This window comes from Dromiciops gliroides, chromosome 1 (assembly GCF_019393635.1).
Source record: "Dromiciops gliroides isolate mDroGli1 chromosome 1, mDroGli1.pri, whole genome shotgun sequence".
Classification (NCBI taxonomy): domain Eukaryota; kingdom Metazoa; phylum Chordata; class Mammalia; order Microbiotheria; family Microbiotheriidae; genus Dromiciops; species Dromiciops gliroides.
Window position 1 is genome coordinate 602,946,581 of NC_057861.1, and position 19,628 is coordinate 602,966,208.

The 19,628-nt window shown below is 40.5% G+C and overlaps 1 protein-coding gene across 4 annotated transcripts in view; it reads left to right on the forward strand.

The window, feature by feature from the left end:
- The window catches only part of AGTPBP1 (ATP/GTP binding carboxypeptidase 1), a 212,696-nt gene that overhangs the window by 188,301 nt on the left and 4,767 nt on the right, over positions 1 to 19,628 (forward strand). The window contains exons 26-27 of one of the 4 annotated variants that reach the window (XM_043963940.1): positions 3,702 to 3,739; positions 7,893 to 7,942. In XM_043963940.1, coding sequence (XP_043819875.1) covers positions 3,702 to 3,739; positions 7,893 to 7,927 — 73 coding nt within the window. In that variant the 3' untranslated portion in view covers positions 7,928 to 7,942. Of the gene's footprint in view, positions 1 to 3,701; positions 3,744 to 7,892; positions 7,943 to 19,628 lie in introns of those variants that run through there. The other 3 variants (XM_043963947.1, XM_043963953.1, XM_043963922.1) reach the window with 3 other exon arrangements.

Here is a 19,628-nt window from a genome sequence, read left to right on the forward strand (position 1 = left end):
AGAGAGAGACAGAGAGGGAGGGAAGAGTTTAAGGACAGAACGTCCAGGAACACAGCAATACATACAGGAATACATATGGATGGAAGGAGGATGAAAAGCTGGCAAAGAAGAAGAGAAGAGGAATTTTCAGAGAGGAAGGTGGAGAACCACAAAAATATCCTGTTGTAGAAAGCAAGAGACAGACATTTATTGTCTCTTCTTTTCGAGGTGCCGGGCTAAGCTCCAGAAAAAAGTGAGAAACCGTCTCTGACCTCAAGAAGGCCACATTCTAATGAGGGAGGCGACGTGTACATGATCATATATGAACAAGACCTGTATTCAGTGCAGATTAGAGAAAATGAACAGAGGGCAGGCGCTGGCACTGAGGGGGCTGCAGAAGGGCTTCTTGTGGAAGGTGGGATTGTGGCTAGGACTTAAAGGAAGCCGGGGAGGGTGGGAACAGGAGATGAAGAAAGAAGCTATCTCCGGTGGGGGGAAGAGTCAGTATAAGGGTTCAGTGTTAGGAGATGGTGTGTCCTATGTAAGGAACAGCAAAGAGGCCAGTGCCATTGTGCATGTGTGTGTGCGTGTGTGTGTGTGTGTGTGAGGGTATGCGCGTATGTGAGAAAGAGGGTGTGTGAGGGTGTGAAGGTGTATGTGTGAGTGAGGGTGTGTGTGTGTGTGTGTGAGGGTGTGTGAGGGGGTGTGTGTGTAGGGGGGTGGGGTAGGGCTAGTAAGGGTACACACAAAGGACAGGTAGGAGGTCAGGTTGTAAAGGGCTTTGAATGCCAAAGAGAGGATTTTCTATTTGACCTTGCAGGTAATGGGGAACCACTGGAGTTTACTGAGGGGTCAGTGGGGTTGGGTGACACAGCCACATCTGTGCTTTAGGAAGATAGATGACCCAGCTGAGTGGAGGATGAACCGGAGTGGGGAGAGACAGGGAGACCAATCATCAGGCTATTGCAATAATCTCGGCATGAGGTGTTGAGGGCCTAGACCCAGGTGGTGACAGTGTCTGAGGATAGAAGGAGGTGTTTATGCTACCACTACCTTGGTGTCACCTCGGTGCCGGGTCTCCCTCCTTACCTCACACATTCTCTATTTCCTAGATTTCTGATTGTTCTTTCCTCCCTCTGCTGGTCCGTGTCTTCCACTCGGCTGTCAGACCGAGCTTCCTAAAGCATAGGTCTGACCATGTCACCTCCCCATTCAGTGAATTCTGAGACATCCCAATCACCTTCAGGCTCAAATAAAATCCTCTGTTTGGGATCCAAAGCCCTTCATAACCTGGCCCCTTCTGACCTTCCCCACAAGCTTCAATCCACTGACACTGGCCTCCGGCTTCTCCTTTGTGCAGGACACTCCCTGTCCCAACTGGGCATTTTCACTAGCAGTCCTCCATGCCTGGAATACACTTCCTCATCTCCAGCTCCCAGCTTGCATAGCTTTCTGCAAGTCCCAGCTAAAACAGCATCTTCTACAAGAGGCCTTTCCCCATCTACCTTAATTGTAGTAGCTTCTCTCTGTTGGTTATTTCCACATGATCCTGTATATCCCTAGTTTATGCGTGATCATTTGTCTGTTGTTTCTCCCATCAGACTGTGAGCACTTTGAGAGCTGGGACTGTTTTGTCCTCTTTGGGAATCCCAACACTTAGCACAGTGGCTGGCGCATAGTGGGTGCTTAATAAATACTCACTGATGTCATTTGACTCTATAAAGTAGGAGACCAAGTCACTAAGAGAAAGGGGAGAAAATGTGGAATTGGGGCCTGGAATGGAGATTTTTGCCCTTGTCCCTTTGAGGAGTATGATAGAATCAATAACCATTGTATATATTTCTACCTGTAAATTTATGACAAGTATATTATTATTATTGGTTACATGGAAGATGCAAAGGAAATAGAAGACATGGGCTCTTTAAGAAATATATGATGAGGAGACAAGACCCATTTGCATGATATGACAGGAAAATAGTTTCAAGCAACCTATAAGTAAGGGCTTGATGTAAGGGAACTAACTTAACAAATGGTCTTGGTTCTGTAAGTCTCCACAAGTGAACAGTTTTAATAGTAAAATGGAAGAGGTAGGGCCATATTTATTCTGTCTGTCTATCTCAGTATCAGAGCTATCACCTCGAATTCTGATGCCTGATGAAAATTCAGTTGTGGGGATGGAAGTGGGGGGGGTGTTTGGGGGACTATTTTTCATCCCAGTGCTCTTCCAAGGACTGTCTGGGAGTTATACTACCACTTTTCCCCAAGTTCAATGTGATAAGAAGAAATACATATCGTTCCTTGGAGCAGATCAAGACCTGGAAGACGCAAGACCCAGACTGTTTTTTTTATACAGGAATTCCTATATCAAGAGAAGCACTCTTCTTCCCACCCCTCCACCACAATCAGCCCTGTCTCTCTCCCCTGAATTTACTACTCAATGAATGTGGAGTGTGGCCAGAGCACCATTTTGAAGCCAGCCTCTTATTCCCAGTCTGCATGCCCAATTTGTACCTCCTCCTGAGGAGGAGCAGTATCCATGAAGAAGACCCCATTCTCCCCCTGGATCCTTATCTTGGAACCAGTCTACGGGGACCTACAGTCTCCTTTTCCTCTTGTCCTCTGAGGACTTCCTTTAAGTTGGGATGTCAGCACCCTGGGACAGAGCCCTAGTTGCCTTATCCCTGGTTGTGTCCCAGGATTTAAAATTCCCAGCATGTGACTATATCTCAGACTTTTGAACTAGATTTTAATTTTATTTGTATAAAGTTGCCATGTTTAAGGTGCAGTGTAGACAGGGCCAGGTAGCTTGATCCCACCCTGTTCTTCTAAAAGAGTCTCACGCACACGTATTTCTCTGCATGCTGATGCTTTCTGTGTCAGTGACCCTGCTGCTTCACTTTTTCCTAAGAGCCAATCCAGGGTCTGTATAACAAGAGTTGCTCTGGCTTTCATGCATGTTTAATCCATCATACTTGCGTTGTTACAATACACAGTGTTTATTTTTCTTCATAAAAAGATGCAAGCTGTGCTCTTCCAAATGCGAGAAGCTTGGAATATTTTATTTGTTTGTGAATAGACAGACTGGATGGCACAATTTCAATCAAACTATGAAATGTAGCCTGGCATGCCTAAAAAGAAACAGGAAGGAAATAATAACATGTTGTTCTCTTCTGCTCCCTTCTTCCCTTCTAAGAGGTTGGAGTAGTATTCATACATGATTAACTCATTAATTCCTAGGAGGTGTACGGGAAGAAAGAAAACTCTGTAAAGGACATTTCTATCCCACTCTTATTGTTACCAAAATTAGAGATGAGAGGCTGGGGAGAGTAAGAATCTAGAAGCTGCTTCCAATAGCCCAAAACAGCCTCTCTCATTCTGAGGTTACCCGGAGGCAGAGATAGTCCAAGTCTCTGGACTTGTATACTCCAAACTAGCCTGTTATGCTATGATTAAAAAGTTAAGCATATTAAGAGCAGGGACTCTTTGGGATAGAGCAATGTTCTTTACTCAGATGGATTTCTAAGTGTACATTTACTTGTATTGTATGCATTCCTAGGGAAAATATCATGCATTGGACTGTGCTATAAGTTGTTTGAGATCTTGGGACACAGAATACATCAAAGGACTGGGCAACGATGCCATTGTGTCACAAGGTTAAAAACAGCTGCATCCTTTACCAAACATCCTGAGCCCTTTCTTTCTTTCTCTTTTTCTTTTCTCAGATGTTCCTGTGCCAGGGGTCAAGGGACTCTTTTGATTGGTAGGTATGTCATTTTAATTCTTATGCAAAATTATAGAGCAATGTGGGGTGCAGTGTCTATAATGCATCCCCTCAATATCAAGATAGATTTTAATGCCATTTCTCATTGCTTTTTCAGAATTATGAGTTAGCTTAAAGCTGGGAGAAAACTTTGCATAATGAGGACTTTTTCCATCATTTTGTGATTTATGACACTAATACAAAGAGTGCACATTTTTTGTGCTGTGTATTTTGCAGTATGTTTTATAATCTCTGAATGATCCCACAAATGAGATCCCACAAGTGAAATCCCCCAAATGAAATGCTTGGTTTGTTCTGCTCTGGAGGTCCTTGAAGACTAAAAAACAAATAGACAACACAGTACAAGGAGTCAGTAAATATTAATCCATACTTTCATTCATTTTATTAATTAAATGATCAACATTTATTAAGTTCCTACTCTGTACCTCAGAGCACTATGATGGGGATTGGGAGAGATACCAGGTTTAGATAAAACACCATCCCTATCGTTGTGGAAATTACAACATATATAACTAATATGAACATTATGCAAAAAGTACACTAGAAAACGATAACACAAAACACTACATAAGGTCTGAGGAGGAATGTTGCCACAGACTGAGTGGATGGATTAGGGAAGAATTAATGGAGGAGGTGACATTTGAGTTTTATTTTAATGGGTATGCAGGAATTCAACAAGGCATAAAGAGGGACTTGTTGAGCAGAGGAAAGAGTCTGAGAAAAGCCAAAGAAACAGAAAACTATAAAGACTGGGAAGTAGAGAACAGTCTAGTTTGGCAAAAACATAGTATGGTTGTTGTCATTCAGTCCTTTCAGTTGTGTCTGACTCTTCATGCCCTGATTTTGTGATTTTTTCTTTTCTTTTTCTTTCATTATTATTATTATTATTATTATTTGCTGAGGCAGTTGGGGTTAAGTGACTTGCCCAGGGTCACACAGCTACTAATTGTTAAGTGTCTGAGGCCGGATTTGAACTCAGGTCTTCCTGAATCCAGGGCTGGGCTCTATCTACTGTGCCACCTAGCTGTCCCCATTTTGGGATTTTCTTTGCAAATTAAACCAACCTTCCTTCCTTCTTTCCTTCCCTCCCTCCTTTCTCCCTCCCTCTCTTCCTTCTTTCCCTTCTTCCTTCTTTCCTTCCTTCCCTCCTTCCTCTCTCCCTCCCTCCCTTCCTTCTTTCCCTTTTCCCCTCCCTTCCTTCCTTCCCTCCCTCTCTCCCTCTCTCCCTTTCTTTTTTCCCTTCCTCCTTCCTTCCTCCTCATCCTGAGCTAAGTGACTATGCTATACTGAGTTACTACAGTTTAAATCTAAAGCTTTAAACTACACTAAGACATTCAGGATATCCTATATTATAAAAGAATGCTCAAATATTGAAAAGACCTGACTAGTGGATCCATAGAAATCCATGATTAGGCAGGTGATTACAATGACCTAACCCCTAAGCTTAGTTTTGCTTCTGTGTCTTCATGGGTTTCCCTTACTCCCTACTTCTTTCTTTCTTTCTTTTTTCTTTCTTTCTTTCTTTTTTTTTTTAGTGAGGCAATTGGGGTTAAGTGACCTGCCCAGGGTCACACAGCTAGTAAGTGTTAAGTGTCTGAGGCTGGATTTGAACTCAGGTACTCCTGACTCCAGGGCCAGTGCTCTATCCACTGCGCCATCTATCTGCCCCCAATTCCCAACTTCTTTACACGTCTGTCTGCATGGCAAAGCAGAAGAGCTTGATGATTGAGAAGCTGGGAGACACTGGTCCCTGAGAGCCCTTGGTATTTTGTTAGGAGGGAAGTCTCTAGTTTAGATGGTGACTGTATGTAGTCCAGGCCTTAAAAATTAAGCATGAAACCATAATGAATCTCTACCTTAAGCCACACTGAAGTCTCGGGTAGAGAGGCAAGTTCTATCATAGCAAATAATGATTTCAAAAATAGAATGGAGGGGGGCAGCTAGGTAGCACAGTAGATAAAGCACCAGCCCTTGATTCAGGAGGACCTTGAGTTTGAATCTGGCCTTAGACACTTGACACTTACTTAGCTGTGTGACCCTGGGCAAGTCACTTAACCCTCATTGCCCCCCCCCCCAAAAAAAAAAGCTTAAAAAATAAATAGAATGGAGCCTGAAGTCCCTAGCTAACCAGGAGAGCCATTGTTCTTGCACTAAAGAGCTTGGTGTTTGGGGATAAAGAATTTCTTGGAGATGAAAAAACCAGTTCTAGCCAAGGCTTTGAAAGGTATAGACAGAACAATCCTTGAGGAAAAAAGCTGGGAAGGATTTTTTTTTCCACCTAGGAAGACCTTTGCCTACACACATTGATAAATGGGTTAAAGACTTCTAGTTTCTAAAAGATCATAACTGGGGGATAGGGGGGAACAGCTTAAGGGCCATGTGACTTGCTCACATGTGCGCCTCTCCAGTTACATGACTTGGTCATATGTTTCCTGTGTGTGTCCACTCTCACCACTAATGGTATATGTGTATTTGTAGGAGAGTCTGCCCTAGGTTTAAAGATGGAATATTTTATTGGCCTTTTACAAGGTTATTTCATTAAATGCCTTTGCTTTGAATGAATTTTTGTGCTCCACTTAGCTAATAAACACATAGTGGGGGCTCATGAGCTATGATTTTAAATGATGTTGATACATACAGTGCCTCAAACCTGGGGCAGCTTTGTGAATTAGGATATCTGGACTCTTCTAGGTGCTATACATGCATATATACATACATACATATGATAATTGGCACATATACTGTTTTAAAGCTTAAACAACTCTTTATAAACATTATTTTGTTATACTACACATTTATTAGGAGCCTACTATGTACAACACATAAAGACCTCATGGAGTTGACCTCTAGGGAGGTTTGGCACACATACCAGGCAGAATGAAATATAAGGGATGTCAACTCAGGGAATTGAGCATGGGACTTGCTGCCACTGGCCTCATTATCCTGAAAACATTAGTGCCAGCTAAATTGTAAAGTAAATGGGAAGTACCGAAGTTCTAGGAGAAAAGATTTTGAGGGCAATTTAGAAAAAAAACAAACCCAAGCTCAAAAGATACTTGGTAACCAGCTCCTCTTGTTTGTACAGAATTTGTGGGGCCTGCTTTTATAATGAGGGGCAGTGGATCTTTCTGGTCCAGTATTTGCTGCCCATGATCTCTTGACCAATCTTCATTTCTCATTTTCGCTTATGGAGAGTGCGCAGTTCCATTTCAGGCATTCTTTAGGGAAAACATGGTATTTTAGCCAGGAACCACTGGAGAGCTTCATTGCCCGGCAAGTCGGCTTCATTTAGAACTTGGAGCTGGAACAGTTTTCAACAGAATGTTTAATGAGCTGGAGCTGGTGAAACAGGCAATAATCTTCTTGGCCTGCTTAATAGTACTGTCTCCACCATACTGTCTGCAATGATGTGTTTTTATTTCTTCACTTTTTATTAGCTCCCAGCTAAAGGCCAAGCTACATGGGTCCCTGTGGTCATCTTTTCTCCAGCAATGGAAATCATGGTGGAATATTAGCATATAGCACATTTAAAATGCTCTTCCACCTCTGTTTACAGTCAACAGAGATCATATAAAATGAAAATTTTTATAATGGCAAGTTGTTTTCAATGGAAAATCTATTTGCCAAGTAGGGTCATTCCTTTTTATGCTTGGATTACCCAAATGAGCAAGGTTCTCTCATTAAAAAAAAAATTATATTGGTGATATAAACCAAAAGAAATTGCTACTCAATGGAATCCATGAGGAAGATAGCATAGAAGGGCCAACTATGATGGGAATGCTCAAGTCATAAATTTGAGGTTGTCATGTTTGTCTTATGCAGAGCACGGATATATGCTCTTTTAAAGCCTCTAAGATGTGTTGTTGTTTTTTTAAGCTACAGATCTTTAAAAAAAACAGAAGCCCTAAACTCACAAATCCATGTGACTAGACAAAGAAGCTATTGTTCTATAATATGAGAACAAATATTTAATAAGCTGCTACTTTGTCAGGGCAGAACCCTGGGCTAGGTGCTAGGATAGATACTAAGTTTAGTTGAGATATGGTCCTTGCCCTTGAGAGAAATGATTGTTAATAACCAATGATTTGGGGAGATTCAGATTTTTCTTTTTTCTTTTTTTTTTTTTTTTTAGATCCTCATTTTAAGACCTCAGTTTCTGAAGGTTGAGCTAATCTTCTCCTCTATCAAGACCCCACCCAGGTGGAGCTACTATTGTGCTCTTCTAGGGATTTGGGTGGGGATAAATTCTTTGATAGATTGCCCAAGCTGGGAGGGTACCTTAAAAAGTAAATGATGTAATCAAAATTCAGGTCCAGCCCCTTGCTGTAATATTCATTCTTCATTAATTGTTAATCAATCAGAGTTGATTTCCACCTAGGGAACATGCCTCTTCCAAAAAGACATATAATCCATGAGCCCACAGCCATGATTATCTTTGGTCTAAGAGAGAGATGGCCAAATGGCCGTCTTTTTATTAAAATGCTGGCATTATTAATAAAATTATTAAATTACCCAGAAATAATGTCTCTCAAACTTTTTTAAACACCACACCCCCAGGAAGCTAGCAATCTACAAGAGGGTGAGACACTAATGCAAATAACTATAATTACTGACATCACTAAAAAAGTTTTGAAACATTTGAAGACAGCCTAGGCATACAGAATGAATTAATAAATGGAAAAGCAATTTATCAGGTACCTATCAAGCTCAATGAATTGTGCTAAGTGCTAGTGGTACAAATAGAAAAGTTAAATAATCTCTGTTCTTCAGGAGCTTATATTTCAATGGGGATGATAATACAATGATAATACATATCAAGGAATTTGGGGCTGAGAGAGTCACAGGGATGGTGAGTTGATCCATCTCCTTTCCAAAAGCAGGGGTAATATTGATTTTAATACTTTGCCCCCAATAGGGCCTAGGGTAAGTGAATAGTTGGGCTGATGTCAAGGTGACTGAGTAATTGACTGACTAGGATATGAAACAAGATCTGATCTGGGGTTATCAAGATATAATTGGCTAGGAGAGTTTATGCTCATTCACGGTAAGTTTGCTCAGTCATGATGTGACTGATAGGTTTTAGAACACCACTTTCAGTCAGAGAAGGAGCAGAGTATGAAAAAATAATGGGTTTTGGGATGTCCAGAGGGGCCTGAGGGGAAAATATTAAGATTGATTAGATTGACTTTGCCTATTAACTCACTTAAAGTTAACTTAATTAAAACCACACGTACCTGAAAGCCTGGCCCTCGGAGGGTATGTTCTCTGAACTCTGACCTCAGCACCAGTAAACCAATAGATTTGAAGGATGCTAGCCAATTAGCTTGGAGCTGTATGAGAGTGTGGTTCTCCTTCAGAGCAGGAGATAGATAGTGAGTCTCTTGGTAGCTCTCATGGTGGGGGACTTGGAGAAAGAAGGAAGCCAGGCTGAGCTCTATCTCTCCTCTAGGCCAGATAGGGCTTCTTAACTTTCTGAGCCATGTGTTCTCTCTTTACTAATATTTGGTATGCTTTAATAAATGCTTAGTGCCCAAAACTGGTGCTAAAGCTTCTAATTTATAAGTAGCAATATATTAGAAACCCCAGCTAATTTTCCCCAAACTTGAGGCAGAAATAAGGCAACTACATTTAATTTTATGTGCCACAAGAGAATCCAGTCTGATCCAGCAGGTATTTACTAAGTGCCTGCTGTGTGCAAGGTACTATTCTATGTGATACTAGAAAGACACAATGGAAAATAGTCCCTTCCCTCCAGGAGATTACTTTTTTCTGGAGAATACTCTTTTATATTTGAAAAGAAATTGACTTACAACAAATGTGAGGTAGGTAATGCAATTATTATTGAGTATTAACTGAGTCTCTGAGAATTAGAGTGACTTGCTTATGATGACAGAGTTAGTAAATGTCTGTGGAAAGAATTAAAGTCAATTATCTTAAACTTCAAACCCTGTATGGTATTCACCATACCACGCTGCCTTTAAGATGCCCTTTCCTCCAAAAGTCCTTTCCTGATGTACTGCCCCCCCCCTCCACTTCTTGGTGCCTTCTCTTCTGAAATTACTATACAAACACAATCATTTGTGTGTATATAGTTTCTATGTGTGTGTGTGTGTGTGTATTTATATGTGTGTATGTACACACAAAGATAATATATATATTGTGTATATATATGTATATGTGTATATTTATACATTTATTTGTGTGTACATTTCCCTGCCCTCCTCCCCTCCTCCCCAACATCCTAGAAGCCAGGCATACACCTGAAGAAAGCCGTCATGTCTTGGCTAACCACCTCTAGTTCCTTCAATATATCCTTATATAATATCATGACTATTTCTTTTGCCATCCTGGTCCCCCACTTATGAAAACTCCCTTGTTTGAAGGTATTCTAAAACATGGTTCCCAGACCGTGGCACAGAACTCCAGATATGGTTTGAGCAAGCCAGAGTACAGTAGAACTGTTACCCGCCTCCTTCTTACACTCAGCCTCTTTGAATGCAACAAAGCCTAGCATTAGCTTTCTAAATTTTGGGGGAGGCAGTTGGGGTTAAGTGACTTGCCCAAGGTCACACAGCTAGTAAGTGTCTGAGGTTGAATTTGAACTCAGGTCCTCCTTCCTGACTCCAGGACAAGTACTCTATCCACTGCGCCCCCTAGCTTCCCTAGCATTAGTTTTTCTGACTATGTTGTCACACTACTGACTAATATTGAGCCTATAGTCTATTAATACTTTGTGTGTGTGTGTGTGTGTGTGTGTGTGTGTGTGTGTGTAGGGGGAGAGGGAGGCAATGAGGGTTAAGTGACTTGCCCAGGGTCACACAGCTATTAAGTGTCAAGTGTTGGAAGCCGGATTTAAACTCAGGTTCTCCTGAATCCAGGGCTGGTGTTTTATCCACTGCGCCACCTAGCTGCCTCCTATTAATACTCTTTGACTCTTTAAAATGAACTCAAGTTTAGCCATACCTTTCCCATACATGTATTCATGAAGTTCATTTTTTTTTTTTACTGCAAATGAAGAACTTTACACTTATCCCTATTTAATTTTATCTGACTATGTTCATTCTAATAACTGTGAAATCTCATGTGTTGGCTGTCCCTCCCGATTTTTATCACCTACAAATTTGACAGCCATGCTTTCCATGGCTTTAGTAGTTAAGTCACAGATTTCAAAATGTTGTACAGTTGATAACATATTGCTGGGATCTCCCAAGAGAGTTCCAGACTCAAGAAATTGATTTGTGATTCATCTACATAGCAGTGGTCATTGAAGCTATGGGATTTAATTCAATTCAACAACAATTTTTTGAGTTCCTACTTCTTTTGCGGGAAAAAAATAATCATGCACAAATGAAATGAGTACAAAATAGATAAGAAACAATTTCCAGGGGGAAAAGCACAGATTTAATGTGAAGGGCAGTTTGTTAGTAATAGAACATGTATTCCAATGGGCACTGTGGAAGATTAGGGAAGGATGGGATAGGGAAAATGTTTTATTCACTCACAGAAAGAGTGAATAAAACTGCCAATGTATAGAGTGTAGGAAGAGAAGAGGCAGGGGGCAGACACTTTAGGTAAGGGGCGGGGGGATGAAAAGATAAAAAAGAGGAGTGGGAGATGAAAGGAGAGTCAGGAGAACTTCATGATTTGGAGGCCAAGGAAGGAGAAGGCTCAATAATGTCCAAAGTGGCAGAGAGGTCAAGGAGGATAAAGAGTAAAAAGAGACCATTGGACAATGGTGATTAGAAGTTTTTTGGTAAACTGTGAGGGAGTAGTTTCAATAGATGTAGAAGGCAGATTGCAAGGAATTAAGGAAAGATTAGGTCGTAAGGAAGTGGGTGTAAAATTTAACAGGGAGATGGAATTTTTGTTGTTATTCTTCAGTCAGAGTTAAGTAACTTGCCCAGGGTCACACATAGCTAGCAAGTATCTGAATCTAGATTTGACCGCAGGAAGATGAGTCTTCCTGACTCCAGGCCCTGCACTCTATGCACTCTAGGTGTCATCTAGCAGTCCCAAAAAGCAGTTAGTATAGAAGGGTGAAAGGGAAGGGTTTTTATTAGGACTGGGGATGTCTGAGAATATTTGTAAGCTGATGGTAAAGACTGAGTGAAGAAGGAAAGACTGAGAATGCATGAGATATTTGTTGGGGCTGGAAAAAATATATACACACACACACACACATATATATATATGTATATACAAATATATAAAACTACTATATATGTACATATATGTGTATGTATATAGACACACAAACACATATATAATCACCCTGGAGGGTGGTATTTTCAGGCTATCACATTCAACAGATATATTTCTCTCCCCCACCCTTTTTTTTTTGGTGGGGCTGTGAAGGTTAAATGACTTGCCCAGAGTCACACAGCTATTAAGTGTCAAGTGTCTGAGACCGGATTTGAACTCAAGTCCTCCTGAATCCAGGGCTGGTGCTTTATCCATTGTGCCACCTAGCTGCCCCCTCAACCAATATTTTTTAACTGTCTCTATGTGCCCGGGCAGCTAAGTGACACAGTGGATAGAGCACTTGGTCTAGAGTCAGGAAGACCTAGTTTAAATCTGGCCTTAGACACTTACTAGCTATGTGACCCTGGGCAAGTCACTTTACCCTGGTTGCCTTAGTTTCCTCATCTGTAAAATGAACTGGAGAAGGAAATGGTGAACCACTCCAAATGGGGTCATGAAGAGCGGGACACAACTGAAATGACTGAACAACAACAGTTATCCTGAAAGACAGGGTTACTTTTTCTCTTTCTGAGAAACCCAGTTCTTCCATATTTGAAACATTCAGGAGTCTGAAAGAGAGAGATGAGGGACACATGAAGGGCTGCCTTCCACATGAAGAAAGAATCACCAACTCATGAAATTTTGAGTGCTGAACAGATCTTAGAGTTTATTTAGTCCAGGCCCCCCTCATTTTACAAATGAAAACACTAGGGCCTAGAAAAGAAATGCTAGTGAATGAAACATGAAAGGAGGATTAGGGCATTTCTGGCTGTTTTGTTGACCCCTTAGTTATGAGTGTGGCAAGTAGCGACGTCACCCACCTTGGAAGATGAGTTCTAAACCCCGAGCAAGCCCCATACTAGGCCCATATTAAAATATCTTCTCCTAAAGAATTCTATCCTTGCAAGGAGAGATTTTCAGCAGTAGATGAGCAGCAATGAGCATGTTTCTCATTATCACATTGAGTCTTTGATTTTTTTTTTAATTATTTGTTTCCCGTTACAAACACAAATGTGAGTCACTGGTGGTGTGTGTTCAGCCAGCTGCTCAGCTCGGAGGTGCTAGGCAGAGGGCCATGAAAGTTTCCCAAATGTAATACAAATGCATTGACTTGCTATTTATTAGGTTTTATCATAGAGCCTTTTGTCTTTTTTTTTTAATTTTTGGAACTGCTTAGACTGGAGTGGGGGATGGGGAGTGAGGGGGGAAGGATGGAGTCAAACCTTAGAATCGTGGAATCTCACAAGGGACCTCAAAGAGATCATCTAGTCCAACTTATATTGGAAAAAGAATATTCTTTTTTTAATCATAAAAGTATTTTATTCTCTTCCAGTTAAATGTAAAGATAGTTTTCAACATTCATTTTCATAGGATTTTTAGTTCCAAATTTTTCTCCCACCCTTCCTTCTCTCCCCCCTCCCCAAGACAGAAAGCAATCTGATATAGGTTATATATACAATCACATTAAACATATTTCTGCATTAGTTATATTGTGAAAAAAGAATCAGAATACAAGGGGAAAACCTCAAAAAATAAAAAAATAAACAGCCCCAAAGTAGAAACAGTATGGTTTAATCTGCATTCAGAATCCACTGTTCTTTTTTCTGGATGTGGAGGACATTTTCTTTCATGAGTTCTTTGAAATTGAAAAGAATATTCTTTTTTTTTTTTTTCTGGTGAGGCAATTGGGGTTAAGTGACTTGCCCAGGGTCACACAGCTAGTAAGTGTCAAGGGTCTGAGGCCGGATTTGAACTCAGATCCTCCTGAATCCAGGGCTGGTGTTCTATCCACTGTGCCACCTAGCTGCCCCCGAAAAGAATATTCTTAACAGCATAACTGACAAGTGGCCATCCAGCCTTTGTTCAAAGGGTTCAGGTGATGGGAAACCTGCTGCTTCCTGGAAAGAACTCATTCTCCTCATGGACCTAATCCATGATTCTGTGATTAAACTCACTCTCCTTCACCCCAGAAAGCAGAACTAGGTAGAATTTCTTCTCATCTCAGGCTAGACTTTGTCTCTTTTCCTTGGTAGGTCACTCGGAGATCTCTGTTACATTCTGGAGAAAACAACTTGAATGTAGGCATAGATTACATGGTTACAAGATTGAAAGATGATTTGAAACTAGATAGAATCAACACTTGCAGAGATCCAATAACCAAAATGATAGACTAAATCTAATAAAATGGAATGTCATAAGAATAAATGTTAAGTTCTATTCTTGGGTCCAAAAAGTCAACTATATTAATAGAATATGCGAGACTTGGCTTGACACCAATTTTTATGAAAGATTTGGTGGTTTTAATGGACTGGAAACCCAATTAAGTCAACTGAGAACCTAAAAGCTCTACTGAAATAAATTCTGGGAGGGCTCAGCATTGTTCCAATTGAGGTGAGAGGATTAGAAACTGTGCTGGGTATTTAACCCAGAGAAGAGAGGACTTAGTGAGGAAGGAGTGAGGAAAAGGGAAAAGAAGGGAATTGTAATGGTTATCTTCAATGGGGTTGACTTGTGGAAGAAGGACCAGATTCAGTTCTACTTGACTCCAGAGGGTAGACATAGGAGAAATGGGCAGATGTTACAGAGGAGCTCTAAGGGAAAAACTTCCTAGAAATAAAGAGAAATGAATTGCTTCAGGAGTCGGTGGACTGGATAATGGTTTGTTGGCTAGATTGTAGGAGGGAAGCACTGTTCAGGTACAGGTTGGACTCCATGGCCTTTGAGATCCTTTTTGACTCCAAGATTCTTACTCTGTAAGTGTGAGATGGAGCATACTTTTAAACATCGATTTTTTTTTTTTTTTAAGAAAGGAAAGGTGGCGCAGTGGATAGAGCACCGGCCCTGGAGTCAGGAGTACCAGAGTTCAAATCCGGCCTCAGACACTTAATACTTACTAGCTGTGTGACCCTGGACAAGTCACTTAACCCCAATTGCCTCAACAAAAAAAATAAATAAATAAATAAAAAAGAAAGGAAGGCGTTCAGAACAATAAAAAGGAGGCACTAACAACATGCTAGGCATTTCCTGATGTGACTCTATCCTTATTGCCCTAATGCTACAAGTCTCCTAATGGCTGGGGAAATAGCTGCTCCTCTTGCTTTTATATCCCTGATGCCATAATAATGAAACATGAGTTTTAATGGACCTTAGAGATCATTTAATGTGCAACTTCCTTATTTAAAAAAAATGGGAAGACAGATTCAGAAAGGGGATAAGATAAACTAAAGGCCACATAATTCATGAATGGCAGAGCCTAGATTAAAATCTAGGCCCTGTCTCCTAGTATGGGGCTCTCTCCACACTCTACCACACTGTTCTGGGTTGGGGGAAACAATATTGATAATGATAATAATAAAATAAAAACCAAGGTAACCCTAAAAGGGATACCTAAACAGTTTGACAATCCTATACCTTATTCAGAAGATAAAAGCTGATTTTAAAGTAATCCATGGTTTTATTATACTTTAAGTCCTTAACTCAAGGGGCCATATTCTCTTGTGCCAACAAATCTTGCATATCCTTTCTGGTAGTTGTCTGTCTAACAGGTCTGTGAAAATCCAGCTTAAGAGGATCATGCTTAAGAAGCCACTCCTGGAAATTTGGCCCTAGATGTGAACAGCAATGATGTAAAACACACTCCTTGAAGTTTGCCAGCTGGTATTTGGCCAGAACTAGGGTTACTTTTAAAAGCTGATGAACTTTACAAGACCACCTCCCTTTGGCAGTCAGAACACATCTCTGAACACATCTTTTTTAAATCAGCCCTGAAATCCTTTGTATATTGCTATCATAGGTGCAACAGGGCAGCCAGGTGGTGCAGCAGACCTGGAGTGAGGAAGACTCATCTTCATGAGTTCAAATCCAACCTCAGACACTTGCTAGCTGTATGATCCTGGGCAAGTCATTGAACCTTTTTGCCTCAGTTTCCTATTCTGTATAATGAGTTGGAGAGGGAATGACAAACTACTCCAATATCTTTGCCTAGAAAATCCCTGAAATGGAGCCATGAAGAATTGGACATGATTGAAAAACAATAATCATAGGTGCAACACTTTTTTGGGGGGGCGGGAAATTGGGGTTAAGTGACTTGCCCAGGGTCACACAGCTAGTAAGTGTTAAGTGTCTGAGGCTGGATTTGAACTCAGGTACGCTTGAATCCAGGGCTGGTCCTCTATCCACTGTACTACCTAGCTGCCCCGGTGCAACACTTTCAAAGCCAGAGGCCAATCCCACCTAAAAGGAGAGGGACTTGTTGCTGGAGTTAGCCAAACCTGGCTCACAAGAGCTGATTGTTAAATTTTCAACATTAAAATTGTTAAAGTTTCCATTTGATTTGCTCCTTGGAAATAGGCAAATGCTACACACCAGGGTATTATTTATTGTTTAGTTGATTGCCTAGATTTAAGAAAGTGATGGAGGAAAAAGCAGATTGACTTAAAAGTATATTAAGTGTATTTTTTTTGGGGGGGGGAGTGGAAAGCTAGTTGTTAAACATTTACTAGCACACCAGTGCTTCTTGATCTTTTTGGAGAAATATGTAGTGAAAACAAAGGAACATGCATTTATTAAGTGCCTAGCATGTGCCAGGCACTGTGCTAAGTGCTTTACAAATATTATCTCATTCGTTCTTCACAATAACCTAGTGAAGTAGTTGAGGAAACTGATATAGACAGAGGCCAAGTGACTTGCCCAGGGTCACACTACTAGTAGGTACCTGAGGCCATATTTGAACTCAGGTCCTCCTAACTCTAGGCCTAGGGGTTGTGATAAAATAATGGGATTTGGCAGATGCCCAAGGGTCCCACCTGAGGATTGATTTAGTCTTGTTTGAATTGGGTGATATTGAGAAACTGACTAAGTACCTACTTAAGGGTGATTGGATGGAGACCACACCTGGCTGCCCCTGAGTGTTGTGGTGTTTTTAGAGGCAGTGTACTACTGACATCAGCATGAGTCCTTCTTATTCCAAGTCCTCTGTTCTAACCACTGAGCCACCTAGCTGTTATCCTGAAATTGGAGATAAGGATTAAAATGAGATACCCTTGGAAAAGGTAATACAGTGACTGAAATTTGTACCATAACTGTAAATGACTTGGCCATCTTTTCCTGAAATCAGGGTGATTTAAAAGCATAAATAGGGAGGAAAAAGGAAGAGGTCACTGGACACCTCAATGAAGCATCAAAGGCAAGAAGGTGAAATAAATGAAGGGGATGTGTGTGGGGGGGGTATGAGCCCTGAAAGACAAACATCTCTACAAGTTGGCTGTGAGTCACTGGCTCTGCACTGAGCCCAAACATGGAAGATGTGTTTTTTCTTTCTTTCTTTCTTTCTTTCTTTCTTTCTTTCTTTCTTTCTTTCTTTCTTTCTTTCTTTCTTTCTTTCTTTCTTTCTTTCTTTCTTTCTTTCTTTCTTTCTTTCTTTCTTTCTTTCTTTCCTTCCTTCCTTCCTTCCTTCTTTCATTTCTTTCTTTCAGTGTTTCTCTAACATTTGGGGGTTTTTTATAGTTTTTTCCCTCAAGCCTTCTGTTTTTTACATTATAGTCATTTAAAGATGTAATTTGGGATCCAAGCCTTGAAAACAAATTCTGGTAGGTTCAATTGGAAATTTTTACCTCAAGCACAAATTCTTTAGGTTCTTGGAAAATATTTGAGTACATTGATGGCAGAAAACTGTCTGCTTCCTGAGGACCAAATGAGCCAAGTACAGCTCTGCTAGCCACTTTATAATAAATTGTTTGGCCATGACAAGTCAGGCAACAAAGGAAAAGAGAAAATGACCCTCAGTCCTGTGGGCCCCGTTTCTGCTTTGGCAGTGACAATGGTGGAATGTTGGAAATGGGAGGAGGGATACTAAGAACCAATCACAATTTGTAGACTGGCTATAAACATTAGCTTAGCTTTTGATATCTAAATTTAATACCCCTCTCCAATGATCATCAATGAATAAACTATTAGAGAAACTTAATTTTATCAATTCCTACATTCTTACTGTAAACTAAACCAGAATTCATTTAAACTTATTTCAATTCCATTAAAGAAACATTTATGAAGGACCTACCCTGCACTCTGCTAGGCTCTTGGGATACAAGGACCCAAAAATGATATTGCTAGATGGTCTACCAGTTCTTTTCAGAGAGGCAAATAAAGAACTTGACAGAGTTGGATATATTGTTTGTCTGAAGACATCAAGAAACATGATTTCATGGGACATTTAGTCATATACTGTAATAAAGATTGATATTTGCAAAAAAGTCCACAGTAATAAATAATTGCAGCTTCTGTGTCAATATTTGCCATGGAGGATGAAAGAGAGGTCTTCAAAAGAACTTGATGAGATTCTAGATTTATATATATATATGATATTTGGAGACTTCAGTGAAAAGGTGGGCAGGCATAGGGAAGGATGATGGGAAACAAGGTGTGGTACAGTCAATCAATCAATAACAAACACTTATTGAGCACCTACTATGCGCCAAGCACTGTGCTAGGTGACTTATGGTTCAACTGGGAGAAAACAGGATATGTATAAGTATGTAGAGAAGAAATGATAATGATAGGTAGTATTTATATAGCATTGTAAGGTTTGCAAATTGCTTTGCAAATATTGTCTCATTTTGTTCTCATAACAACCCTGGGAGATAAGCATTATTATTATCCTCACTTTACAGATAAAGAAACTGAGGCAGACAGTGGTAAAGTGAGTTGCCCAGGGTCACATGGCTGGTATCTGAATCCAAATTTGAACTCTGGTCTTCCTGACTCCAGGCCCAGAGCTCCATCCATTGAACCACCTAGTTGCCTCGCTCTTTGGAGTAGGTATTGCTAATGAGATTTTCAAGTAAGCAAAGCCATCCAAAGGGCTCTCATGAAACAAGGTGTCTCCCATACATATGTCAAAGTCATACAACATTACTTGAAAAAGATAACAAGAGAGCTAACCATTCAGTGTGCCTTTGATTATGAATATTAAGTGAAGTATGAAACAGAGTGAAGTATGCTCACTAAAGGTATTTGCCACTTTCATGGATAATGTTCAATATGATCTGAATAAGAGGATGAAGAGATTCTTTAGTTGCTACTTTTTGTGCTTGACCTTGTGCTGATTGAATCAAGCCTTGGAATATTTTCAGAACCTCCTAAAAGTGGCCCATAATTGCTCAAAAGAGTTTGTCCTCTCTATCCACATGGGAAAACTAAGTGGATAAAGAAAGACATTTCTCCCCTAATATACAGATGGACAATTCAGTCAGTCAATAAACATGTAAATGCCTACTATGTGCCAGGCAAAATAGATTAAATATATTCATCTTGAATAGTTCCTACTAATGGAAGTTGAATGATCTTGGCTTAGGATAAGACAGGAGAACAGTTTGAATGATTTTGGGTAATTGCACAGTTCATTTAATGATTCTCAATTGTAATGATTGGAATGACGCCACCTACTGGAGACTTGCTGTGGGAAAGCTCCACCATGAGGAAAATGCCTCAGAGGCATTGTGGCTTTTCCTTGGCGTCAGGAAATGACGTTTGCTCATGGGTGCTGTCTATCAAGGCTACCAGCCAATCAACTTGAGAAGCCTCCTATGGTCTGGGAGGAGACAGGAAGGAGGAAAGGGAGCCTGCGCAG